Source organism: Ursus maritimus, unplaced genomic scaffold (assembly GCF_017311325.1).
Source record: "Ursus maritimus isolate PB19 unplaced genomic scaffold, ASM1731132v1 scaffold_17, whole genome shotgun sequence".
NCBI classification, from domain to species: Eukaryota; Metazoa; Chordata; class Mammalia; order Carnivora; family Ursidae; genus Ursus; species Ursus maritimus.
Genome location: NW_024424119.1, coordinates 38751247 through 38779118, shown reverse-complemented (window position 1 = coordinate 38779118; position 27872 = coordinate 38751247). Strand labels below are relative to the sequence as shown.

At 42.6% G+C, this 27872-nt stretch overlaps 1 protein-coding gene across 1 annotated transcript in view; it reads left to right on the top strand.

The window, feature by feature from the left end:
• Positions 1–26978, top strand: part of ECPAS (Ecm29 proteasome adaptor and scaffold) — a 94117-nt gene extending 67139 nt beyond the window's left edge. The window contains exons 28-49 of the mRNA XM_040631705.1: positions 235–303; positions 3111–3228; positions 3519–3686; positions 6374–6453; positions 7089–7194; positions 8399–8446; positions 9282–9403; positions 11415–11565; positions 13327–13392; positions 14763–14852; positions 15936–16002; positions 16572–16663; positions 16745–16811; positions 17260–17451; positions 18030–18238; positions 19071–19114; positions 19211–19403; positions 20770–20908; positions 22797–22902; positions 23101–23189; positions 25233–25304; positions 26695–26978. Coding sequence (XP_040487639.1) covers positions 235–303; positions 3111–3228; positions 3519–3686; positions 6374–6453; positions 7089–7194; positions 8399–8446; positions 9282–9403; positions 11415–11565; positions 13327–13392; positions 14763–14852; positions 15936–16002; positions 16572–16663; positions 16745–16811; positions 17260–17451; positions 18030–18238; positions 19071–19114; positions 19211–19403; positions 20770–20908; positions 22797–22902; positions 23101–23189; positions 25233–25304; positions 26695–26834 — 2428 coding nt within the window. The 3' untranslated portion in view covers positions 26835–26978. The remainder of the gene's footprint in view (positions 1–234; positions 304–3110; positions 3229–3518; positions 3687–6373; positions 6454–7088; positions 7195–8398; positions 8447–9281; positions 9404–11414; positions 11566–13326; positions 13393–14762; positions 14853–15935; positions 16003–16571; positions 16664–16744; positions 16812–17259; positions 17452–18029; positions 18239–19070; positions 19115–19210; positions 19404–20769; positions 20909–22796; positions 22903–23100; positions 23190–25232; positions 25305–26694) is intronic.
• Positions 26979–27872: the final 894 nt, after the last annotated feature.

Genomic DNA, 27872 nt, shown 5'->3' with positions numbered 1-27872 from the left:
TCAGTTTAACTTTATGTGGAATGTCTTTTGTATCTCTTTGTCCATCCTAGAGTTAGTTTTACAGAATTCTCAGGCTGATCGGAAAGGATTTAGTTGACTTTAACATCTTGCACACAGTCGCTACCTGCTATGGAATTTGATTTGATCAGTTTATAAAAGGAATGAATCAATTAGTTGAATGCTGGTATGAAAAATTTGAGGCTAATTTAAAGTCTTACTGTTGTTTTGCTTTAGAGCTAAACATGAAGTTTCTGGAGAGACAGTGGTATTTCAAGGGGGAAGCCTTGGCAAAACACCCGATGGGTAAGTGTGCCAAATCCGTTGATCAGTCATCATTAACACCTTTAGTCTGTGAATGGAGCACTCATGACACTGATTTCCACCCTTCTAGGAAATGGGTGTTAGTGGAAGAAGAAAACTTCTGTGGGGAAAGCATAGTGTCTCAGATTGGGGTTCTTGGGAACAGACTCTGAGGTGGAGGTTTGTCTGCTGGAAGCTGATGAAGAGCGCCCCAAGCTCATCACCTGGGGGAGTGAGGAGGCAGGAGAGGGCTGATGGCCCAAGGAGGAGCTGACCTGCTGCCAGCCCTTAAGCAGATCCTGACCCCTGGAACTGGACTCAGCTGGCCCTTCAGAGTTGTCCCGCTTTGAGGGGCCAAGTCTTTACCTGGCTTCACATCCCCTCAGTGACTCGCCGTTGGTGGTGGGCTACTCTGGAGGAGGACCTGACCTTGGACTGAGGGCAGTTCCGTTAGCTCCCAGCCAGCTGAGTCTTGAGGGGCGGTCTGGCAGCACAGCTCGGCTTCCACTGCACCTCGTTTTTTGGTGGGGGCAGCTCTGCTTGGTATTGTGGGGTCCACCAATTTAGCATTTCCAATTAATTCCTAGAGCCTTACCTCCTTTATCTTATCATTATTCTCTTGTGGTTATGCTGACGCTTTTTCTCTAAAAGCCCTCAGGTCGAACTGTGCAAGGCTGGGCCTTGCTGCGGCATCACACAGAGCCCTGCTTCAGTGTTGTCTGCAACACCAGGAAGCAGCCATTTGTTCTGTCCTTGACTTTCTCCCGTAGCTCACTGTTTCCACATCGAAAATTATTTTTGTTCCTCTTACTCTCCCTACAGACTTTTTCTGAGTTTTTTGAAAAGTGCTTTCTTTTCACAGAATAACTAATACAAACGATCAGGTATTTGTTTAGAGGAAAGTTAATGGACTTAAAAGGAGTTATCAAGATAGGGTGCTGCAGTCTTACAATTTGTATGGAACCACAACAGACCCTGAATAGCCAAAGCCATCTTGAAAAAGAAAAGTGAAGCCCAGAGGTATCACAATTCTAGACTTGTAGCTGTATTAGAAAGCCATAGTAATCAAAACAGTATGGTACTGGCACAAAAATAGACACATATATTAATGGAACAGAATAGAAAATCCAGGAACTTGTAATTATGTGGTCAGTTAATCTTTGACAAAGCAGGAAAGAATATCCAATAGGAAAAAGACCGTCTCTTCAACAATTGGTGCTGGGAAAACTGGACCACTTTCTTACACCATACACAGAAACAAAGTAAAAATGGATTAAAGATCTAAATGTGAGACCTAAAACCAGAAAAATCCTGTTAAGAGAACATAGTAACCTCTTTGACATTGGCCAAAGCAGCTTCTTTCTAGAGAGGTCTCCTGAGGCAAGGGAAACAAAAGCAAAAATAAACTACTGGGACTACATCAAATTAAAAAGCTTCTGCACAGTAAAGGAAACAATCAGCAAAACTAAGGGAACCTATGGAATGGGAGAAGATATTTGCAAATGACATAGCTGATAAAGGGTTAGTATCTAACACATACAAAGAACTGATACAACTCAACACCCAAAAAAACAATCTAATTAAGAAATGGGCAGAAGACATGAACAGGCATTTCTCCAAAGACGACTTACAGATGACCAACAGACACATGAGAAGGTGCTCAACGTCACTCGTCATCAGGGACGTGCAAGTCAAACCTACAATGAGATACCACCTCACACCTGTCAGAATGGCTAAAATCAACAGGTGCTGGCAATGATGTGGAGAAAAAGGAACCCTCTTATACTATTTATGGGAATGCAAACTGGTACAGTCATTGTGGAAAACAGTACAGAGCTTCCTCGGAAAGTTAACAATGGAACTCCCCTATCATCCGGCAATCATACTACTGGGTATGTACCCAGATAATACAGAAATACTAATTCCAAGGGGTACATGCACCCCTACGTTTATAGCAGCATTGTCTACAGTAGCCAAGATGCGGAAGCAGCCCGGCTGTTCACTGAGATAGGTGAATGGATAGAGAAGATGGTACATACGTACATACATAGATGATAAAGAAGGTATATAGACACACACAATAGAGTATTATTCAGACATAAAAAAAGAATGAAATCTTGCCATTTCCGACAATGTGGATGGAGCTGGGGAGTATGATGCCAAGTGAAATAAGTCAGAGAAAGACAAATTCCGTATGACGTCACTCACATGTGGAATTTAAGCAACAAAACAAATGATCATTTGGGAAAAAAGAGAGGAAAACCAAGAAACAGACTCTTGAATATAGAGAACACACTGATGGCTACCAGAGGGGAGGCAGTGGGGGGGACGGGTGAAATAGGTGATGGGGGTCAAGGCGGGCACTTGTGATGAGCACTGGGGGATGTACAGCAGTGTCGAATCACTGCATCGTACGCCTGAAACTAATATAACGCTATGGTGGCTAACTGGAATTAAAATAAAAACCTAAAAATGATTGGGGTGCTGTAGCTTAGAAAAGACTTAGGGATGACAGAAGTTGTCTTTAAGCGACTCTCCTAATTCTGAGAGGGATTGGGGCGCAGTGTAACAGGGAATTACTGAGCTCCGTCCTGGGTGGTGAGGGGGTCCCAGGGCCTTCAGGTCATTTACCTGACGTTGTCGGTAAGTGAACTAGGGTGACTTTCTGTATTCCTCTCAACCTCATTCTCTTCCTCTGTGGTGATGAGATTGAGACCATAATTTAAAAATGTCCTGTTGATGTGGGTGATGTAACTTTTACGAGGCTGGAGACAGAGAAATACATTGTATACTTCTTGTTTGTTTCCAAGCCAGGGCCTCTCTACCTACAAGGAGCTTTGTTCTCTGGCAAGTGATCTTAGTCAGCCAGATCTGGTGTATAAATTTATGAATTTAGCCAACCATCATGCAATGTGGAACTCTAGGAAGGTAAGTTGCTGTCACTGGACGGTTTTTACTTACTTCCAAACCAAACCTGCTACATTGGCCGACAGTGGCGACTGATAAGCAGTATGTTTTGTAAAAGTCGGGAATTAGAGAGAGCCAGACCACCACGTGGCTGCTATAACTGACTGCTAACCTGGGACACCAATAAATCAGGGTCTATCCAGGGACAAGTTTGGGAGGGAGAATTTTGCGATCTTCATAGATTTAATATATTAACATTTTTACCACAGTAGACATGTCTGAGGCCCTTCATCCTTGTCTTATTTTTTTAGGGTGCTGCTTTTGGCTTTAATGTGATTGCCGCCAGAGCTGGGGAACAGCTGGCCCCTTTTCTGCCTCAGCTAGTTCCTCGTCTTTACCGTTACCAGTTTGATCCCAACCTGGGGATTCGACAGGCCATGACGAGTATTTGGAATGCATTGGTCACTGACAAATCAATGGCAAGTATCTGGATTTAAACCTGATGCTCATCTTTTTTTTCTGCTTTGTATATTTACCTGTTTAAGCAAATAAGCTTTCTTTCATTCCTTGCTTTCTCCCTTCTTTCAAGATGTCAGAGATGCTCATGGCCACATTTATCAAAATCTCAAGAATGGAAATAATCTAAATGTCCATGGGGTGGCTGGCTGAGGAAGGGGCAGGAGAGTCACACGAATGAGACACTGTGTCGATCGGTCCTGAACATACAGTGGAGGACAGGACGCAGTTCTGCCTTCAAGGAGCTCACTTTGTTGAGGAGCTAGACAAGGAAACAGGCGGTTACCATATATGGTTTTCTCTCTCGGTTTTCCGTATTCTGGCTGATGATTACGTGATTACACATGTAGACCCTGGGATTTCTCAGGGCTTGCCTCTGAGTACCTTTCACTCTCTTAACTTTACCTTTTGAGCTCAGCAGTTCCAGTGAATGTAAATGTCATCTTAATTGTGATGGTTCCCCCAGCCTTACACTTTTGGCCCAGACACGACTGTGCTCCTGACTTGCACATCCAGCTGCCTGCTTGATCTCTTCACTGGATGTTGTTTCATGATACGTTTGACGTAATGTGTCCAGAACAGGCCTTTCCCCTCTCTTCTCAACATTCATCCATTTATCCAAGTTTCCTGAAACTTGGTATCGTCCTGATTTTTGTCTGTTGTGCCCCTACTTTCAGTTGAATCCAGTAGCAAATTCTGTTGATTCTGTTGGCAAAGTATCTCTTGAATCCACTGTCTTCTGTCCTGGCAAACAGGGTGTCATCTCTCTCTGCTCTTTGCCTTCCTTCATTTAATCAGCAGTAAAAGTGATTTAAAAAAAAAATTGGATTGTGCCATTTTGAGTTAAAATCCTAACTATGGCTTCATAGTTCACTTTAAATTTAAACTCTGTGATCCTTACCTTATCTTGGCAGTCCCTGCACATGATGGGGCTTTTCCTCTCCAGTGTGCTTCTGTTCAGGGTGATAGGCCCTTGAGGGTTCAGCTTTGACCACTCTGGGAGAGTATTTGGTACCACTGGTCAGTCAAGCTCTGACAGGCCACTCGGCTTTCGGGATCTGAGTCCAGTGCACAGGCCGAGGTGATGTATCATCTCCTTATGAGAGAAAGGTGATAGATGAGATCGGTTCTCAATGGGTAGATGAGATAGTGTGCATGAGATCACTGTGGAGAATGTTTAGAGAACTGGACTTAGGAAGATGTCAGTTCATTAAATCTTAGGTGAGTTATTTACTTTTCTGTCCTGTCTTCTTACATATAAGTAGGGATAACAAAACCTTTCCTACCTGCAAGAGTAAAAGTGGAAAAGCCTTAAGTTTTTGTTCTTTTTTTTTTTTTAAGATTTTTTTATATGAGAGAGAGGGCACACACATGACCAGGGAAAGGGACAGAGGGAGGGGCAGGTGGGGGGAAGGGAGAAACAGACTCCCTGCTGAGTGTGGAGCCTAGTGCGGCTCCCATTCCAGGCCCCTGAGACCATGACCAGAGCCAAAGTCAGACGCTTAACCAACTGAGCCACGCAGATGCCACCAAGCCTTAATTTTTGTTTTTTTTTTTTAAAGATTTTATTTATTTATTGGACAGAGAGAGACACAGCGAGAGAGGGAACACCAGCAGGGGGAGTGGGAGAGGGAGAAGCAGGCTTCCCGCCGGGCTCTGGGATCATGACCTGAGCCGAAGGCAGACGCTTAACGACTGAGCCACCCAGGCGCCCCCCAAGCTTTAAGTTTTGAGGTTCTTTGGATCAGTATAAGAACTGAGCCTACCATCAGTTAGTTGTTATTACCAAATTGTTAAGTGTATATCCAAACAAAACAGGCTTAAAAGATTCAACTCCCCTTTCGTTCTGAACAATCCTAATACTTCCTTATGTGCCAGGCACTGTACACGTTACCAGGGATATGAAGACAAGTCAGACATTCTCCTTGTCCTTGGGGTCTCAGTGTGATGGAGCAGTGTAGTTACATACAGTCTGATATGACATGCTTAAGAAGGTGCTATGGGAACACAGAGGAGAGTAGGCCAGTCTTCTCGACGGAGATGGTGCCTGATTTGAATCTTGAAGGACAAGCAGGAATTAGCCAGGCAAGCAAAAGATGGAAGGGGATTGTAGGGAGGGGTAGTATGTATCAAGGAATAAAGGTGAGATTGTACATGGTACCTTTGGAGCTGGATCGGTCACAGAGGGCTTTGTATCCATTCCTGGGTGGCTGGATTTTATTCTCGTGTCCTGAGGGAGACAAGAGAATCAAGTTTGCATTTTATTTATTTATTTTTTTAAAGATTTTATTTATTTATTTAACAGAGATAGCCAGCGAGAGAGGGAACACAAGCAGGGGGAGTGGGAGAGGAAGAAACAGGCTCCCAGTGGAGGAGCCCGATGTGGGGCTCGATTCCATAACGCCAGGATCACGCCCTGAGCCGAAGGCAGGCGCTTAACCGCTGTGCCACCCAGGCGCCCCAAGTTTGCATTTTAGAATGATCATTCTGGCAGCTGGCAGCAAGCAGAGTGGGGAGAGACTTGTGGGCTAAGACACCCAGAGACACTCAGGCTATTACCTGCAGAGACACGGTCAGTATGGTTGAAAGATTAATAACTTGACTGTTGAAGAATTTCACATTTTGAATGTTATCCTCTCTCTTTCATTAGGTGGATAAATATTTGAAGGAGATTCTTCAAGATTTGGTCAAGAACCTTACCAGCAATATGTGGCGAGTTCGAGAATCCAGGTACCATTTTTGGAAATAGAAGACTAGTCAAATATAACTGACTTTTTTTTTTTTTTTTTTTGGTTCAAATTTCCAAGCCTTATACTTTATGCAAAAGGAATAAATTAGTGTTACTAAAAAGCGTATTTTTGTTTGTGTTAGAGAGTTCTCTCTGCTTAACTATTTAAAACTCTAAAAAAACCCCTAGCTCTAGTCAGTGGTTTTTCTAAAGTGTCGTAGTTTATCTAAGTATGACATTAAAGTATATGAGTATGACGTGTTAAATTGGTAGACACCAGGATAGATACTGTCATGACTTTGTAGGGCATCATTTACTTAGATGTTTATATAATTTATTCAGTGCTTGTTACGGCTTGTCAGTGTGCTACGTGGGCGCACACTGGTAAATAAATGATGTATCCTCTCAAAGAGGCTGTATTGTAGTTGTGGGATGCAGACATCTGATGACCGTAAATGCCACGTGCGTGTGGGGTGTTTGAGGCGCCAAGAAGAGAATAGGCGTTGCTGTCCAGGAGTGAGGGGGTGGGAACTGGAAATACAGGCAGAATCCATATTCTTGTTTGATATGAATGTTTCATAGTAAAAGATTGAGCTTTCTTGATCATAAACTTGAAAACTAAATTGTTTATTTTCAGCTGTTTAGCTCTGAATGATTTATTGAGAGGAAGACCTTTAGATGACATCATTGATAAACTTCCAGAAATTTGGGAAACTCTTTTTCGAGTACAAGATGATATCAAGGTATCATAGAAATAAGTCTGCATTTATCCATAGAGTAACTTTAACTGGGATTGTTAAAATACGTACTTGGGTATTTCAAAATTCACTCTCTAGACAATTTTAAGAGACTGTAGTTTTCTCCCAAAGTTTCAGTCTTGATGTGTCTGTGATGTTGCAAGGTTGGGTATCCTTAGATCTAACTTGAATTGGCCTTTTTTTTTTTTTTTTTTTTTAAGGTAGCTACAGCCTTTCTTTCTTTTTTTTTAAAGATTTTATTTATTTATTCAACAGAGATAGAGACAGCCAGCGAGAGAGGGAACACAAGCGGGGGGAGTGGGAGAGGAAGAAGCAGGCTCACAGCAGAGGAGCCTGATGTGGGGCTCGATCCCATAACGCCGGGATCACACCCTGAGCCAAAGGCAGACGCTTAACCGCTGTGCCACCCAGGCGCCCCAACAGCCTTTCTTTCAATAGAGATTTCATGATGTTATTGATTAGGACAAGTAGCAGTTTGGAGATAATCCAGACAACCTCTACTTGATCAGTTTTATAAATTGGATCAGTTATTCCCAAATAACATGACCAATTCCTTTGAATTTTTCCTGGGCAATCTAAATTTTAGATATTTTGATATCTCACCATTAGAATTAGACACTTTAGTTTTACCTTTCTTTTCGCTTTATTCATAAGAGATTTTTGAAAGTCTTTTAGAATCCACATATAGATATTTATATGTTTGCATTTATAATACATTTAGTTTCTAAACTGTTATATATTTTTTTTAAGATTTATTTTTTTGAGAGAGAGAGATAGAGAGTGGGGGGGAGGGGCGGAGGGAGAGGGAGAAAGGGTCCCTAGCAGACTCTGTGCTGAGTGCAGATCCCCATGTGGGGCTCAGTCTCACAACCCTGAGATTATGACCTGAGCCAAAACCAAGAATCGGACACTTAACTGACTGTGCCACCCAGGGGCCCCTAAACTGTTATACTTTGTAGCCATATTTTTGTAAGGTCAAAATAGGTCATACCCAAAAAAATATATGCCATTATAATATGTTCCCTGATGGGCAGGGAGCCTAATGAAACACCATTTTTTTTTTTTTAAGCTGGTATTGAAAGTAGGATTTTTCACTGATGTGTGTAGAGTCAGAGGTAGTTCAGTACACATTGCAGGGTGGATGGGAATGAAACGAATCCGTATCATGCCATACTTTCCTCATTTTTAGGAATCTGTACGGAAAGCTGCAGAACTAGCTCTGAAAACTCTGAGCAAGGTGAAAACTCTTATCTTGTACTGGGAGGGCAGGTGGGGAGGGCTTTCTGTGGCCAGGACAACGACTTATTTTTTGTCCTGTAAGTTGACTTTGAGTTGCAGTGACATGAAGTAATCGGCTTCGTGTTATAGTTCAGTGTTCTTACGGTGCCATTCTGCTAGAAAACTAGTATTTCTAGCAGAGAATATGTCTAGTCTCTTTGGTCAGTTTCTGGGGGCCTTTACAGAGGTATGACTCTCACTTGACCCTGAAGAACACATCACTCCTTTAGATCCAGCCACATCTACCTCTTCTCTTATTATTCCTGTGGTTTTGTGTTCAGCTGCCTTCCGTGTTTATGAGGTTGGCAAGCTTTTTGAAACTAGTTTCTTACTTGAACTTGATTTTATGGCATTTCAGGGGCTTCCACATTCTAGCTGTGTAGCCTTGCCATAGATTACATCGTTAGTACGGAGAAAAAACAGGTTTTAAATCCAGGTGTTTCTTATTCCCGATTTGTGTGCCTGACCACTGTGTTAGCTGCCACCCCAAATTATTGACGATAATACCTTAAGCCTCTGCAAAGTTCTTTCTTATAAATTTTCTCGCTTCATTTTCGCCTGTTTCCTGTCTCACAAATGACAAGACCAAAGCTTAGAGAATGGAAGACATTACCCAGTTCCCTGTTAGGTATTGGCAGACAGAGGGCTCTTTCCTGATTCTCCCCGAAGTGTCATGGAAAGTTGATTCACTTATTCTTTTCTATGGCTATGGGAAATAGAAAGTGTTTTGTTAGATGAATGCTGTATTGGGTAAGAGGTCAGTGTCACTAATTTCTGTGCTCTGTGTATGTCAGGTTTGTGTGAAAATGTGTGACCCCGCCAAAGGAGCAGCTGGGCAGAGAACCATCGCTGTCCTTCTGCCTTGCCTTCTGGACAAAGGAATGATGAGTCCTGTGACAGAAGTTCGAGCCCTCAGGTGTGAATCTGCTGATAAAATGAATGGATTTACTTAGTTTCTAGCCATTCAACAGCAATAGTGTTTCTCTGAGTGTTAGATTCTTCAAAGTATGGAGAAAAATGAGTTGAGAACACATTGAGGTGACCCAAGACCATTTGTGAAAAGTTCTGCGGCAGAACATTTTCTCAGAAACAGACATTCTCATAGGAACCTTGCTTTGGACCAGCGTCCTGCTGTCCTGCGTTGACCCTGTGTAAGGTGTCTTACTGTGTTGCCATCGGCATCTGCCCTCAGCACGCACATGATGCCCCAGGTCCTGGGGAGGTTGCTTATTGGTTTTATACCATTTAGTAATATTTCCTAGATAACTAGGTTTAAAATAAACTGTACCACCTGCAACAATGAAATACTAAAAAAATACACTCACGTGTTTAGACATACATGGCTATTTTGTAAAATTCCGCAGTGAAGTTTTCTACGTTGTTTTGTTCTTCAACTAGAGCCTTATTTAGGAATTTTGTCATTTTATTTCACTCTTAAAATTAGACCAAATTAATAGTACCAGCAGCGTTTCATACTAATAGTAACTATTTCTTACCACCACTAATAAAATAGTTGATGAGGGAACTTTTTAATTCATTTATTTTAGAGTGAGAGAGAGCGAGCGAGTGGGCGTGTGAGCAGGGGGAGGGGCAGAGGGAGAGAGAGAATCCTGAAGCAGACTCCTCACTGAATGCAGAGTCCAACACAGGGCTGGATTCCAGGACCCTGAGATCATGACCTGAGCCAAAACCAAGAGCTAGTCGCCCGACTGACTGAGCCACCTGGGCTTCCTGAAAGGTTTTTTTTTTTTTTTTTTTTTTTTTTTTAAAGAATTCACAGAACAAAGGCAAAGGAATGATAAAGTAGGATATTATTGTTTTGCTGACCTCCTTAAAATAATCTAGGGTAATGATCATTAGCAGCTCCTAGATCCACTGGTCAAAGGTTGTTGGAAATTTTAAATGGATGGTCAGGCCAAGCAAACTTGAATTCACTGATCGCTCTTAATAGCACAAAAAAAGACAAGCAGACATTACATGCATCCTAATGTGATGGAATAGGACAGGTGCCCCACCACCTACAAAAGATTCATGTTAAAAAAAAAAAATTGAATCTGAACCTGATTTCGCCTGAAGATGTGTATATAGGGCACAGAGGAGCATGTTAAATGACACCACTGGAAAACAGGACAAATAAATTATAAGGGAAAGGGGAGGGATGATTAAAAAGGATTTAAGAAATGCAATAAATTGCAATGTGTGGGTGGACTCTGGATTTGATTCCAACAAGCCAACTTACTTTTTAATTTTTTTAAAATTTTTTTTTTTGCGTGAGAGAGGTGGAGGGGGGTGGGAGGAGCAGAGGGAGCGAGAGAGAGAGAATGTTAAGCAGGCTCCCAGTCCAGCATGGAGCCCGATGTGGGCTCCATCTCACAGCCCTGAGATCATAACCTGAGCCCAAATCAAGAGTTGGACGAATGCTTCACTGATTGAGCCACTCAGCTGCCTCCCAACAAACCAACTCTTGAAGACATCGTGAAACAGGGAAATTTGGATATTAAATTATATGAAAAAAATTAATATTTTCTAGGTTTGAAAATGGTATTTTGATTATGGTAAAGAATTCTTGCCTCTTAGTGACATATACTGAAGTTTAGTTAGGGGCAACTTCCAGATAATATGATGTGGAGGGGGGAGGTGTGCTCGTGTGTATGGAGGAAGTATAAATGAAACAAAACTGGTCAAAAGTTGCCAATGGCTGAACGGGGTAGAGAATATGTAGAATTCATGATTCTCTCTTCTTTCATATATGCTCCAAAATTTCTATAATAAAAAGTAAAGGAAAAAAGTAGTGCTAAGACCAGACACTGTAACCATGTAAGTGTGTTCCTCAATACAGTAAACTACAGAACGTCCTCAGGATCAGATTTGTAGAGCTGCTGGCTTTTGTCAAGAGGACTCAGGAGTTGTGTTCTGTGTGTCTGTAGCATTAACACCCTTGTGAAGATTAGCAAGAGTGCGGGGGCCATGTTGAAACCACATGCACCAAAACTCATCCCAGCTCTGTTGGAATCCTTAAGTGTACTGGAACCCCAAGTTCTCAACTATTTGAGCCTCCGGGCTACAGACCAAGAAAAGGTGAGTTGACAGCACAGACATGCTGGTGAGTCTCAAGGAGGAAAAGCCTTGCTTAAGGTACTGAGTTCATCTGAACAGTCTTTCCAGCGTCCTTAGACACACTCCACAATCCAAATGATACCCTCACCACTCTTAAAATAACTCGACTCCTGTGACTACATGCAGTGTGTGTTTTGGGGGGTAGGAGGGAGCACGAGGGGGCTCACATACTGTTTTGTGAATTGGATGAAAACTAACACTTGCATTCAAAAAATGCATTTCCATTTATTTAACACAGTTTTTTGTACATGTTTGTTTATTTTTTTAGGGGTTGGTTCTCCACCTTCAGAGTCCTTCTATGGACCACACCTGCCCTACAAGTAAAGAGGATTTGTATCTAGACTCTGGAGTAGTCCAAAATTATTCTGCTTTTCAGAGATACTGTAGTTTCCTCAACTGATCAAAGTTTTTTTTTTTTTTTTAAATTGTAGTTGAAACATTTACTATGAAAAAATAATGCAGAAGGGGAGAAAGTAATCCCCTAGGAGTCCCCTCTCCCCTACCAGGTCCCCACTGTCAGTTTCCTGGGTCTGTTTTGAAATTCCTTTGTAGTCATAGGCTACAGAGCCAAACACACTAATTTAAAAATAGACTGTGAATGTCGTTCTGCAGCTTGCTTTTTGTTGTGGGCCGTGTATCATATCTGTATATAGAGCTGTTCCGTCCCTTTTAATGCATGCATAGTATTCTGCAGTGAGGTGATCTCACATTTGGTCAGAGAGATTATGCAGCATCAGAGGTTGTGCCTGTTCTGTTTCTTCCACACCTTTGCCAACACTGAATAACATCAGTCTGATAAGCAAGAATCTCATCGTTCTACGTTACACCTTCCTGTTACTAGGGCTGTCCATTGTCTCATCGTATTGTGTCCGTCCCCTACATTCTGTGAATTGTGTGTTTCTATTCCATGCCTGGTTTTGTACTTGTTGATGTTTTTACGTTGGTCTCTGTTTATTAGGACTGTCACGACCCTGTCATGTAGATGGCCAATGCTTTCTATCCGTTTGCTATTTGGTTTTTACCTTGGCTAAAGTACTCTAATAACCAGCTCTCTTTCGCTTTGCCTCTCATGTTGCTCTTTCTTCTCTATCTTCTCTGTTCATCATTCTTTCCTTTTTAGCAGTGGACTTGCTCTGCCTAAGTTCCCACAGCCTGTTTACTAGTGCTGAGAATTAGGAAACAAAGTCTAGCCCAAACTTCGTAGCCTTAGGCCTGTCACTTCTATACGTCTTCCTTTCCTCATTGACCACGTGTGGATAGTTAACCTCCCCTGCAGGGTCATTGTTAGACTGAACTACCGTCGTAGATACGGAGATCTGTTACAGAGTTAAAGCAAAAAACATGTAACATTTTTTATTGCTTAGATACAATTCTTTAAAACCTTAGATAGAAGTTTATGTGGCCTTTTCCCATATTTAGTGGATGGAGAGCGTGAGGCTCAGGGAGGCAGATGACTTGCTCAGAGCCACGCTATGTTAATTTCTAACTACAGTTAATTTCTGATTATTGTCAGAATTTCTCACCTGCAGTGAGATGCTGCCTCCATAGGTGATTGTTGAATGTAGCTCAAAAGAAATTAGAGTTGGACTTATGTTTGAGTTTGCTTTACCTATATATTATTTTTTAAAAATGTCCTCTGGAAGTAAAGCCCTTTTATGGGGGTGTATGTGTGTTCTTCCTAATTGATCGAATATGCTGAGTGACTTGAATTTGTGTCCTCAGGCTGCGATGGATAGTGCTCGACTCAGTGCTGCCAAATCCTCTCCCATGATGGAAACAATCAACATGGTCAGTGCCTCACGTAATAAGGAAGTTTCTTTCTTTGCTTACCTTCGAGTGGAATGTTTCAGTCTTCACGGCCCATTAAATGAAGTAGAGATTTAAGGGATGAGTCAAACAGCTAGTTGATTGCAGTTTTTTTCTTAGTCTAGTTCTTTTTTCTTCTAGATTAATAAACGGAATAATTAGTTCAAATTTGTGTTACATAGAAGAACAATATATTAAAAGATTCCTCTATAAATCTCTCTCTCTTTTGGCCTGCCTGTTTAGAAAGGTTCAGGTAGTTGTCTGTGCCTGAGTATGGTCTTTGGGGAGGACCTACGAAGGTGTCAGCTGGAGGCGTTCATTCAGTGAAAGTGGGTAGAGAACTGAGCAATGTTGAAATGCTTTAGTTGTAAGAAGGGATTTGCAGAAAGCTGCTTGGCACTGAGGTTCTAAATTCTAACGATCCTGGAGTCTGAGACTGGGGGTCACTAAAGTCTAGAGCCAGCTCTGCTGTGCATACCCCGGAGTGGTTAATTGACAACTCATGAGCTATTGGAGATTATTTTGTTAAGCGGATCGCAAGGCTGGGCAAGAGAAGAAGAAATTTAGTTTTACAGACAAATGCTTACTGGGGAACTATCACCAAAATTTGGTCTAAGGATGTTATGTTTTAGTTGGATTATTGAGGGGAAAAGGAATCTTAATAGGAATGGTTAGCAAACACCTTTTGGATATATATATGCTCATTAATAATAGAATATATGTTATTGCATTTTTAAAAACATAGTATAGCAAATTCATCTAAGAAGTTGACTTTAATAAAATGGCTTGGTAGGGCAGGCCCGCTGAAAATCAGTTTTAATCTCTGTGTTTTACATTAAACATGGATTGGTAAGGAGGAAGAGTAGGCCCAGAGAAATCCTTTCTTGGGGAATTCTAATTTATTTCCTCTTTTAGTAAGTCATTGTTTTTCATGGTTTTTTAAAAAGATTTTTGTTTATCTGATAGAGCATGTGAGCTGGGGGAGGGGCAGAGGGAAGGGAGAGGGACAAGCAGACTCCATGCTGAGCTTAGAGCCGGATGTGGGGCTCGATCTCATCATCCTGAGATCATGACCTGAGTCGAAATCAGGAGTTGGACACTTTACCGACTGAGCCACCCAGGCGCCCCCAAGTTTTGTTTTGTTTGAATGTTGAACCACTGATGAACAGTTTTTCTGTCTGTAGTACAGTGGTGGTTTTTCTGTTGAAATCGGTGCAAAATGAAACTGGCAGTTTTTCAACTTCATGTCGAATCCAGTGGGTACATACTTGACATGGCGGCTTTTAATTGATGCTGTGGTATTGACGTCATCATTTTCTAAGGTTAACTTTATGTTTATTCTTTTCCCAAAGTGCCTGCAATATCTTGATGTGTCGGTGCTGGGTGAGCTTGTTCCTAGATTATGTGAATTGATCAGAAGTGGTGTGGGTCTTGGCACCAAGGTAAGTAAGTGTATTTTTCACAAGAGGAATTTGCATCTTTATTAGTTGGGGCCACAAAAATATAACAGCCATCGTATTTGAAATTCATATTTGTCTGTAAAACTTAATAACATTTTACATGAACCATTTTGTTTCTCTCTGGTTGTACTAATAACTTAAAATATGTAACTCAGAATAGAAAACACGTGACTTATTCAATAAATAGTGTCTGACTTTTTTAGTGGGATCATTTCTGTCCCCTGGTTGCCGTGTACATGCCCTCTGGGTCCCCGCCATGATCAGTCATTAATGGAAATGCTCGTGTAGGTATCAAGGCATGGACGGTGGTGGTAGGTGGTGATTAGCATTTTCACCAGGGCCAGCAGGTGTTTGGCTAGAAAAATGTCCTCCTCTCCAGATCTTTCAAGGGTCAGTCCCTATCCCCACACTTTAAAAACCAACTCACAGTTTTTCTCCTGACAAAATTAATACTTGCTTGCACTTTCACATTTTAGCATTTATAGATCAGGAGGAGGTTAAGGATTGTGCATGAGGTTTAGGACCCGGAAGGAATCACTGTTAATGTTCCACGATGTTTTCCTCCAGTCTCTTTTCTGTGCCCGTGTCTGCCACGGCATCCTCTTTAACGGCCGTCGAATACTCCGTTGTGTGGCCGTAGCATCGTTTATTTTAGTCCATCAGGGAACATCGGATTTGTTCTCAGCTGTTTTGATATTAAAGAGAGCACTGTGATGAATGTCTTTGGACACATCTGAAGCTATTTGGTTAAATTTGTAGAACTGGAACTGTTAGAACAAGGATGGCCGGGATGACCTATGTGACCTTCCCAAAAGATTGTATTAGTTTTCTTTCTTCCTTGTAGTGTAGGTGAGAGCACACGTCTTCCAGCTGGAAGCTTTGAAAAAAAATCTTTGCATTGCTAATTTAAAATAAGGACCTTCCTCTTTCCAGATTGAATCCTGTAGGGGCTGTTAGGCTTCATATATTTCTCATCTTTTAAATCATTGACACCTAAGACAAAGGGTTTGAGAGACAGAACATTGTGACCATCAAATTTAGACCTTTGCCTTTGTAACCCTGTAGGGAGGCTGTGCCAGTGTCATTGTGTCATTAACTACTCAGTGTCCCCAGGACCTAACACCTTACTCAGGTGAGTTTGTCAAAACCGTGTGTGGTGATACTTCGGTATGGCCATGTCTTGTGTGACAAGGTTTTTAAAAAAATTAAATATCATTCAGACACGCTTGTGATCTTCTCTCTGGTTTTTCTCCCTTTAAACTTCCCCTTCTACCTTTGTTTCTTTGTTTGCAAGAGGTGCGTCGATGATCAAGTTTAGCAAGTGTTCACTGTTTTATAAGTATCAGATTAATTCTTACTGGTTATAAGGAGGTGAGAGTATCTGCCCTTTTGTAGGATTTATTTACCATTTATACCTAATTTTACATCAGCATTTTTCTCTTCTTGGGATCGGCTCCTAGACGGGGCTAATGAACGGTATGAACCTAGCGCTCATTTTTGCAACTTTCCCCACAATATCCTCGATCCGAATTTTATATTGGGTAAAAGGAAGCAAGTGGGTAGTACACATTAACATACACGGGTTCTAAACTAGCATGGGATAAATCAGATATTCATTACAGGGTTGTTTGTTTTGGTCCTGGGAACAGAGTAGAACATTTGGCCTACCAAGTATCGGTTTTTCTTCATTATTTCTAATAGGTAAACTTATGAGTGCTTTGCTTAGTGGCCTGACAGATCGGAACAGTGTAATTCAGAAATCTTGTGCATTTGCCATGGGCCATTTAGTTCGGGTGAGTTGAATTTCTTATTTAATTAAGTAATTATACTTTGATAATTATAAAGAAATAAATGGGGATTGTTTTCTTTTTCAGACCTCACGGGATAGCAGCACTGAGAAACTCCTGCAGAAGCTCAATGGCTGGTACATGGAGAAAGAAGGTACCTTTTTTCCTTCTCTCTAGTATTTTTATTTTATTTTATTTACTAAAGATTTATTTATTTTAGAGAGGGAGCAAGAGAGCGCACATGCGTGCACGGTGGGGGGGGGGGGGGAGGCAGACTCGCTGCTGAGCAGGGAGGAGATGAGGGGCGGGCTCCGTCTCGGGACCCTGGGATCCTGATAGGAGCCAAAATCAAGAGTCAGACTGTCAACTGAGCCACCCCGGCGCCCCCTCTATTGTTTTTAACTTAGATGTGAACGGTCTGGTAAAACAACACAAACCGGGTTTTGCCCTCCGTGATCTCATGGGCTCTGCTAGGAACATTTGGTTGGTGTTACTGCTTTGTTTAGCTGTGGTGCAAGCTGAGCGGTAACCTGTTGAGCTGAGCGAGTCGCCCTCACGACAGTCAGTACCGCACGGATGACTGTGTCTCTGTTCCTCTTCAGAGCCCATCTACAAGACCGCCTGTGCTTTGACCGTCCACGCTATTGGGCGGTACAGCCCCGACGTACTGAAGAGCCACGCCAGAGAAGTGCTGCCTTTGGCGTTTCTGGGCATGCATGAAATCGCCGAGGAGGAGAAATCCGAGAAAGAGGAGTGTGACTTATGGACTGAAGTGTGGCAGGAAAACGTACCTGGTTAGTCATCGGTGCCTTGAATTCACCCTGTTTCTTAAGAACCACAGCTGGAGTTCTTCCTCCTCTTTTTCATGTATAAACTCCGAGAGTTCCTTTCCCAGGACCTTAACAGTATGTGTCCCGTCGGCTTGTAAGCCTGTCCACATTGCTGCCTCCTCAAGGTTGACGCTCAGCGCTCTTCTCTCTCCTCCCTCATTGCCCATGTGAGAGAACAGAACCTCTGCCCAAGCGAAGGAGAGCCTTACAGATTTGAGCTGGGAGAGAGTGGTGATTTTATGGTGCCTTAGAGCGTTATTTTAGACTGGTGCTCCTTCATTCTGTACTTCATCTCCACATGGATAAATGGAAGACGACCATTTGCATGACACCCTCCTGTGGGCATATTCAAGTTCATGAAGTCCTGTGTTGTAAAGATATATCACAACGCTACTCTTGTTCTCTTTCAGAGAGAGGTGTGATCTAACCATTGAGAATTATTGCTTTAGACTGATGGTCACTGACTTTTTTTTTCAGATTAAATAAAAGTTAATTCTTTTTCTCTCTTCAAAGTTGCCTTAATTTTGCTTTTCATAACCTAGGTTCCTTTGGTGGCATTCGGTTATACCTGCAGGAGTTGATTACCATTACCCAGAAGGCTTTGCAGTCTCAGTCTTGGAAAATGAAAGCCCAGGGTGCAATTGCCATGGCATCAATTGCAAAACAGACCAGCTCCCTAGCACCTCCATATCTGGGGATGATCCTGAGCGCATTACTGCAAGGCCTGGTGGGAAGAACGTGGGCAGGAAAGGTAAAGGAACCATTCATGCCCAGTTAAATTTAAGGTATCCGTAAAGGATTATGACTTCATCTTTCATTTTCTATAAGAATTAGCATCTGGTTTTGTGCGATGTCAGATGGATTGTTTTTGTGACCCAGATTTCCTAGCCAATGGGAAGCTTTGGGTAAACTTTGCCTGATTAAATATGCTATTTCATCAAAGTGTAACCCACGTGTTTTTAAATACTGCACAGTAATGCTGGGGATTGATTTTTATGTATCACGTTCAGCTATCCAAGAGAGGCCTTAGATCACTTGGTTCCATTTTGTCCCTGTTGACCCCATGAACAGATCAGGATTGGGCGCACATGAAATTGAGTAGCAGGGCAAGCTGTGTCTAAACCTGGAGCCGAGGGTGCCCATCTCTGAGGCCTGTGAATTAGTCATGTTATACACAAGGGTTGATAGTGGGATACTTAGAGCGAACGCTCAGGGGGGAAGATGAGACTGGCAGCATATCGCAATGCACTTGATGTTGTCACAGTCAGCAGTGGCCAGCGCTGGACTAGAGAAGAAGTGTTGGGCTGGGAATCAGAATTCCGTGATTGCCACATCCGCCTGTTGACCTTGGGCAGGTCAGGTCTCTAGGCTTTATGAAATGGAGATGGAGACCGTTGTCCTGCTCTTATGGTTTGGAGTAAAACTCTGTGGATGTGCTTGTTAAATAGTTAAGTGTATTAAAGATAAGATGACTCTGGTTAATTTTTGTCCTCGTAGTTATTAAGTGTAATGTAGTCACAATGCGTAGAATGTAAATGACACCTGTGTGCTTAATAGTGTTCTCTCATCTTTCAACCCTTTAGGAAGAGCTGTTGAAAGCCATTGCCTGTGTGGTGACAGCTTGCAGGTAAATGTTCTTTCAATGAAGATTCCATTTCTCAAACTGAACCCCGAAGCTGAAGTCTTTATTAACTGTCCCGATGCTTTTGTGTGGCTCCCGTAGTGCAGAGCTGGAAAAGCCTGTGCCCAGTCAGCCCAGCACAAATGAGATTCTCCAGGCTGTTCTGAAGGAGTGTTGCAAAGAGAATCTTAAATACAAGATCGTAGCAATCAGCTGTGCGGCGGATGTCTTGAAGGCCACCAAAGAAGACAGATTCCAGGAGTTTTCTGACATTGTCATACCTCTCATCAAGAAGGTAATGATCACCTGTATCCTCTCAGGTCTAGTTTAGACTTAAAAACTAAAATACAAAAAGAAAAGGAAGGAAGGTTTTTTTTCCTGGTATCCTATTTACATATTTTATCAGGATTAGTGTATCTGCACATAGCAGAAAATCTCAAAAACATCATGGCCTCAAACAAGGTAGAGGCTTGTCTGTCACGTAATAGTTGAGCTGTTCTGGCTCTTCACAGCTGCTAGCTCCGCCTTCCCCGGAGTGTGGCCACCGTCATCGTGGTCCATGGTGTCACTGCCTTCCAGGCGGGTAATGGCAGAGGAGCTGAAGAAAAGATGAAGGGTTGAAGTTGGCATGTCCGTTCTCTCTCAAGGAGAGTTCTCGGACATCGTTGCTTGGCACTTTTGCTTCTGTTTCGCTGTCCTTAGCCAGCTAGCCACACCTCTGCTGCTCGGGAGGCTAAGAAAGGCAGTCCTCCAGGCGTCTAGTTGCCCTGCGTGGGAGGATGGGAGAGCGGGTGGTTCTTTCTGAACAAAGCAGGAAGATGAGTTCGTTGCAGGGGTTTCCAGCCCGCACGCTGTGACGCTCAAGGCTGTGGGGACAGTGACTTCCAGGAGCGAATGTTGACCTGAAGGGACGGACGGTTTCTGACGTAGTGGTGATAAGCTTTGCCTTTTAAGTGTGTGCAGAAGCCGCCGCAGGCAGCCTAGAGCGAGTGCAGGGAGCTCAGAGGGCCACTGGTAATCGTCTCTGCCATATATTGAGGGACTTTGGTCAAAAAGACTTTGGTTTCATTTGGGAAATGAAGTACTCATTGGTAAAGGCTGGGCACTGGTTCAGAGAACAAAGGTTATGGTTTATCATTTATTTTTTTGTGAAACACGAAATATTTTCAGTCGCGTTTTTATTCTTGTGTCGCTGCTAATCTGCAGTTCTCTTTCAACAGAAAGGCCGTTTAAGTCGTTCCTGTTACATAGTGATAGTACGCGGATTTGGGAGACTTGCATATCACCAGCTAGCTGGATAAGTCACTTCTCAGCTTGTTTCCCTTTCTTATTAAGAAAGAGTTTGGATTTGGGTGATTACCGAGTTCTTGCATCTTTAATCCCATGATTCTAATGCAAGTCTTTTTATGTTATATTTAAGATACTACATATACGGTATTTTTTTTCACCTTTCCTAACAGAATCCTTTAAAGGATTTTCCATGTTTATCAGAGAGGTGTAGTATTTCTGTAACAATTCTTTTCACAGATAGGAAGACCCGTGGTAGAGAAGTCAGCATTTAGCTCTTGGTTAACACCTCCTCCTCTCGTACCCGTTTTGCAGCACACCTGTAACTCTGACGGAAAATAAATGTTGCTTTCCTTTGCTTTGATATATCCCAGAACTCCCCTGAAAGCACTGGCGTTCGGACAACCAAAAATGAAGATGAGAATGAGAAGGAAAAGGAGCTCCAGCTGGAGTGTCTGCTGGGAGCCTTTGAGAGCCTGGGCAAAGCCTGGCCCCGAAATGTGGAGACCCAACGTAAGCACCCGGCATTTGAAGAAGAGCTGTCCCCAGAGGTTACCGAACAAGCGTGAGGATGTTCTGGGTGACAGATCGGTTATCGCTTGCTGTATAGTAAGAATCCAGCGTGAACTGTGCTCTGCGTGAGCAGATGATCTCGTTGCCTGCTGTGTCGGGTTGGCGAGGGCTGGTGCTGTAACAGAGCACCACAGACGGGGCGGCTGGAGGGACAGAAACGATTTTCTCACGGTCCTGGAAGCTGGCAGTGTGGGGTCAAGCGGTTGGCAGTGCTGGCTTCTGAAACATCTCTCCTTGGCTTGTAAATGACCGTCTGTGTCTGTGTCCTCATCCCTTCTTACAAGAACACCAGTCAGACCCGATTTAGGCCCACCCCAAGGACCTCTTTCCTGACCCTGTCCCTGTCTTTCAATAGTCGCATGCTGAGGTACTTGGCGTTAGGACTTCAACATACGAATTTGGGGGACACAGTTCAACCTGTAACAATCATGATAAATTTCACGTAGGTAGTTTGGCCATGAAAAGAGTTCTGGTACTCTTTACGATGCTCTGTTCTGAGTAATCTGTAGAATTTATTAGTGGGTTCTTTCCATCTCAAAATTAAGGGCCTTGTTACCAGATTTTCAATGAAGAGGTGAAATCTGTATTTCACTGAGAAACTTGCAACCTTTTGAGAGATTTTAAAACTGAACATATATTTCCAAAGGATTAAGTAAATAACCACTAAACCGTCGCTGTCGGTTTAGGTCGTAGCTCATTCTGCGGGCCTTAAACGTGGCACGGCGCTGCTCCTGCCTTTTGCTGGTTCCTGCAGTGCTCCCCGCTGACCATCTCGATATTCTCGAATGTTATACAGAATGTTGTTGATTATTCAGGACTGGATATGTCTAAACTCAGACTTAAGGTTGTCTTTGAGCCTTGCCGTTCCTTGTGTGAGCTTTATATAGCGTATTTGCTATGTAGTGGAAGGATTTTCCAAAAGACGGAGATTTGTTAGGTGGCCTTATTTCTTGGTATGATGTTGAGGACTGCAGCGGAAGTCCACTTTATTTGACCCCATTAGGACTCCTAACTTTTGCTTGATAGGTAGAAAAGTTAAAGTAGGGAATTCTATAAAAAAGATGACACACATCTCAAAACAAAGCTGTTTATTTTCATAGAAGACATAGGAATGTACATTCATTTGCTGGTTACTGAGAGGAGGGCCAAGGCCTTTGAGAATTGAACTGTTCCACACTGGCTTCGTATGCACATCTTTCTCATAACGTAGCATCTACAATTTCTGGTTCTGTTTCTTAAGTGCAACATTCTTCTAGATTTTTACCATCTTGCATCATTTGTGAACCATGCTAGGTTTTATGGCATTTAAAAAATAACTACTTTGTTGAGTTTTATACTCCTTTTCAGCAGTTAGCATAATAGTAATTGTGTAATTATAACAAGTGCAGTTGGCATGACATGCTTGGAATAAGGCGTTGTCTCTCGATAAGCCAGCCATGTGCAGAAGCTTGTGCGTGTCCAGAGTTGAGTTCCCTGCCCCCAGGGTTCTGCTTTCTCTGGCGGTCACCCGGGGTATCTGACAGGAGGAGGTAGTGTGGGTAAGATTTTGTGTTCATTCCTTGGCGAGCGAACATTTGTGAACAGTTACATAGGACCCCTAGGGCAGGGTGGGGGGTGTTCCTGGCCAGGGAAATTTGGGAATTGGGCACAAAGTCATGCTGAAGTTTTTTTTGAGATTTCATGGCTTTAATTAAAGGCATTTATTGTTTTCCTCTCTCCTACTCTCCTTTCTCTGTCCTTCTCTGCTCCAATTTCTCTGTGTCCCTCTGTGTGTCCCTCACTCGCTCTGTCTCTTGTTCCTGTGTGCCCTCTGCCCGGCTCTCCCCAGGTTGTTACCGTCAGGAGCTGTGCAAGCTGATGTGTGAGCGGCTAAAACTGAGCACGTGGAAAGTGCAGCTCGGGGTCCTGCAGTCCATGAACGCCTTTTTTCAGGGGTAATTTTACTTCGTAGTTCAGTCCTTTGTTTTGTCTCCCCCACCCCCTTAGCGTTTTACAGCAAAGCAATGTATTTTAAAACTGAAAAGCTGAAGTGACGTCATGAGGTGATAAATGCGGACAGAAATTGTGCGAGAAAGGCTCGGGAATGTTTCCTCTTAACTAGTAATTTGTACCTTGCTTTCTGGTTTGTACAGATTAATGCTTCTGGAGGAAGAACATGCGGACCCTGAGGCTCTGGCTGAAATTCTCCTTGAAACTTGTAAATCAGTCACGTGTTCTCTAGGTGAGTGGTGCACTGAAGCGGTGAGGACTCCTAATTTTACACCTCGAGCAGTGAAGCTTCCGATATTCCCTCCCTTGTGCTGGGAGCCAGATTTACGGGACAGCTGCTGAACGACCTCGTCTACCTGATCTGTGTCCCCACACTGTGGTATATTAATCTGGAGCTGTACTTTGGGATTGTAACCCCTAGATTGGGAAAATGTTTGTGATAGGTTTTTTGTTTTTTTGTTTTTTGTCTTTTTTACTTTTATTTGGAAATAATTTCAACCTTACAGAGAAGCTGCAGTTACAGTACATATAATACCTGTATGTCTTTTACCCAAAGTCCCCTGTTAGTATTTTGTCCTGGTTACTTCACTGTGTACATATTTTCTGAACCATTTGACAGCATGTTGGGACGTCCCGCCCTTTGACCCCTGGTGCTTCAGTGCGCCGTCCTCAGTACCATCTCAGTACGGTTACCAGCGTAGGTCGTAGGACGCTGACGCGGTAGGCTTAATCGGACTTTTAGCATTCGTATTTTAGGTGTTCAGTTGATTCGACAGTGTTCTTTTATAGACCCCCCCCCCCCACTTCAGTAAGGAATCCAGGCTTATTTATTGAATTTAGCCGTCGTGTCTTTTTAGTTTCCCTGAATCTAGGACACTTCCTGTTATCTCACGTGATATTGACAATTTTGAAGAGAAGTCCCCCTTCTTCTGCTCTACCCCTCCCCCCTGCCTTTTTAAAACTAGAATGTTTCTCATTTGGTGTGTGTTTGATGTTTCCTCATGATTGGATCCAGGTTATGAGTTCCCAGTTGGGAAACTCCAGAAATGAGGCTGTGTCCTCTCACTTCCGGAGGCACAGCGTGTTCATCTGGCCTGCTTGGCGATGTTAATTTTGATTACCTGATCAAGGTTCTACTCAGTTTTCTTTATTATGTAGTTGCTGTTTTTCTCCCTTGTGTCTGATAAGCAGCCTGTGGGAGCACGCTTGAAGACCATTCAGACACCCCGCTCGTCCTCCAAACTGTGTCTAAGCAGCAGTCGGAAGACTCCAAGACCATGCAGACACACCACTCCTCTTCACAACGTCCTCTTTAGACTTAGCATGCGTCCATAGTTTTCCCTGAGCCAGTTTTTACTGCGATGATTTTCCAGCTCTGGCGCTTTCTTCATATCTGCCATGTGGCAGTTGGCCTCCTCTAGTAAACAAGATCCCACCTCTCTTTAGGTTTCTGTTAACAGTAGTCATTCGTGGATTTTCTTTTCCCCCCAACTGTTCATAATTAGTTATTTTCCTTAATTAATTTTTTGCTCAGATTGTTCCATATTTGGCCAGGGGAAGTTCCTTTAAGCTGATTCCTATGTCCTATTGGCAGGTCACTGTCATCCTTTTAGGCACCTCTGTACTTTGTAGCATAGAAACGATGTTAAAAGCTCACCCTCTGCTTTCCTTGCCTCGGGTTTGGTTGTGTATTAATTTTTTCCTTAGACAGTGTCACCCCAAAGGAGATGCTGTGTCTAGAATAGACACCAGAGAAACCTCTTCCAGTTGCAACTCTTGGAGGTAGCCTGCCTTCAAATAAAAAACTGGCGGCTTAGACACTCGCCTTTGCAGGGTCTCAGCCAGGTGTCCCTGATGGCCCTTAACCCTCTGGGTTGTGTGATGTTCTCTGCCAAAATGAGGAAGTCATGCAAACCTAAAGACCTTTCTTAGGTATCATGTGACGACAACTCTGTGTTTGAGATAGTGTCCTTTGATTTCTCACTTCTAAAATGGGTCCTTTAAATATTGCCATTTGTTGTGGTGATTGGTATATTGGACTGACAGTTTTTTTGTGTTTGTTTTGTTTTTTTTTAAAGTAGGGAATGTGGACATGTAACACATTTCAAGTATTTGATGATAATGAGCAAAGTGAAGCTTACTTAAGAACAGGTGTATCTTCCTCTGAATTTGTAATGTCTGAACAACCTTCTTCCGGTAACACTCACTTAATCTTGGAGGTTCTGTTTGTAAGGCCTGTAAAACAAATAATGTGAATATCTGATTTTCTTCTTAGAAAATAAGACCTACTCATCTGTGAGAACAGAAGCTTTATCTGTGATAGAATTACTGCTTAAAAAACTTGAAGGTGAGTTTTTGATTCTTCTGATTGGAGGAGGACCAGAAAGCCAGGATACTTTCTGGCATATATTTTAGAAATTTTTTCTGTTTTTGTTTTTAATAAGCATATACTCTAAAATACGAAGTAGTGCACGTACACTTGAGGTCTACAAAGCTAAAACCTTTAAATGTTATTAAGTGTTTAATCTGTACTCCTTCATTTTATATACTTTTAATGTATTATGAAGCTATAGTTATGTTGAAATAAAAAAGTTTTGTTACCACCATGACTCCTGACGTAATCTGGGTCACTTCCAGTGGCAGAGTGGGGCTCCCGGTCGGTATACACGCCGAGAAACAGAGTGACGCCCTGCAGAGTGGGGATGGGAAACCATTTTAACAGTTGTCTACACAACTCGTCACATTGGACAGCAGTTTGCTTAATCTTATTTTTTTTCCTGTTTTCCTTTTTTTTTTTTTTAAACCTTTTATCAAGAAGCAGATTTCTTCTAATGATGAAAGAAAACTCTCATTTTCTCCAGTAGGGTATTTCAAAAGGAGGCCACTTTTTTTCCCTCTCTTCTTTTTTGATTATTCTGAGCCCATAGATTAAGAATGGAGGAGATGGAACAGTTTTCACTGGAGTCTTGTATATTTGCTGTTTCTACTTCTCTCTCTCTCTTTGCTTAGCAATTAAAGCACCCCTCTTAAGGTTCCATGAAGCAGGCCTTCTAGACTTAGTAACACCACACATCTTATAACCTGCTTTTACTTGTTGAAGTAAAAGAGCCGGGCGCTTAGTCACGTCACTGAATGTTCACAGTACGCCAGATACGTACGGATGTATTCTAGATGAGGACAACAAGGCTAAACAGCAAAACAACCTGCTTGAAACCTTATCACTAGGAAGTGGCAGAACCTCGTAGACAAGGTTTAGGACCTGGTGTACTTTTTGAATTTCTAGAATTTTCAGTATGTGTATAGATCTCTGGTGCTTTAAAGAAAGGAATAATAAAGTTGTTCAGACTGACTTGGCAATTCTGAAACTTATTCAAGATTTTTTTACTGAGCATATTTTATAAAGAGGTTTTTTTGTGTTGTTAAAACGTGGCTTTTTTGTTGCTGTGTGCTCTGCCTTGACACCTCCTCCTCCCCACTTTGCTTCGGCACCCCTAGGTTCTCTTTGTCCCACCAGCACTGGGGGCAGAGGAGGAAACTCCCTGACATGCTGTCATATGACTGTCAGTCATTAGGTTTAGAGACAGCTACTGAACCTGTTCTATTCCGAACTGTTATCAGGGGGTTGCTTTGCGTTTATTTGGGGGATAGGCTATATGGAAGAAAAGCAGAAAGAATAGTTTTAGTTTTTTTGCTTGCTTGTTCTATAAGGATTCTATTTTTCTTCTTTTTCCATTCAGAATCTAAACAGTGGGAAAGTTTGACATCTGAGTGCAGAGTGCTCCTAATTGAGTCTTTAGCTACTCTGGAGACAGACAGCAGACCTGAGCTGCAGGAGAAAGCATCGTTACTGAAGAAAACACTTGAAAATCTGGAATAAATTAGAAGGGGAAGAAAGAAACAAGTGCCATGTTCATTGGGGGTTAAAATGGTGGTATTCTTTGAAAAACCAAGTGGGGAAAAGTAAAGATTAATCTGTAGCATGCATCATTCCTTGGCTGAAATAAAAAAAAAATGCCTTAAATTTTGTTCCTTATTAGCTTTATTTTACTTGATTTTTAAAAGTGTCTGGGCCGAGTGAGCTTAGTGGGACCTTGGATGTTTGAGAGGTGGTTGTTGGTGAAACGGACGGAAATAGTTATGAAAAGAATTAAAGCTGTTATTAAAGCAATAGGCAGAGTCGCAGAGCAAGCTGGATAAAGTCTTAGAACTGCAGCCAAGTTAAATAAAGTTATTTCAGGAAGGGACTCTGTAACTCACTTAGTTTGACCCCTTGCATTACGCCTAAAGAAGTAGGCTAGGAGAGGACGTAGCTTCCGATCTGCGGCCTGTGCCGAGGCTGGGACCCGGGTGTCGCTGCCCTGCCCAGCGCTGCCCCCGGCCTGCCCGAGAAGCTCCCAAGGTGAGGTGTGTGCAGCCCTTGAACCGGAGGCCGACCAACCCATTATCGAAGCGCCATGGGAGTTCCGGGACTCAGAAGCTGAACACTGTCGTTTGTCTAGGGGGTCAGTTTTTAGAAAATCTAGCATCTTTACAGGTTGAGAGAGAGACTTTGGTCTCCATGTGATAATTCCGATCGTCCTTTTACAGGCAGATGAAAGTAGATCAGGACAAGATTGCTTGTTCTGTCTGTATCTGTGGTTGCGTATGTTGCAAAAGCCAAATCAACAACAGCATCATGACCGACCGCTTTGGCTTAGACCATTTATAATCTCAAAACTGTGAAGATGACTTAAAATTTTCCACCCATTTTTAGGCTCACAGTATGACTACGGAATAGGAGGGCAAACATCTTAATTAGCCATTTGGGAATAACATGATATCACAGTAAACAAGTGCAGCTCGGGTTTCTTTTTTTCTGTTTTTTTCTTTTTTTTGTACTGCTCATACTCCTGCCTAAGGGTGTAGGGTCAGGGGG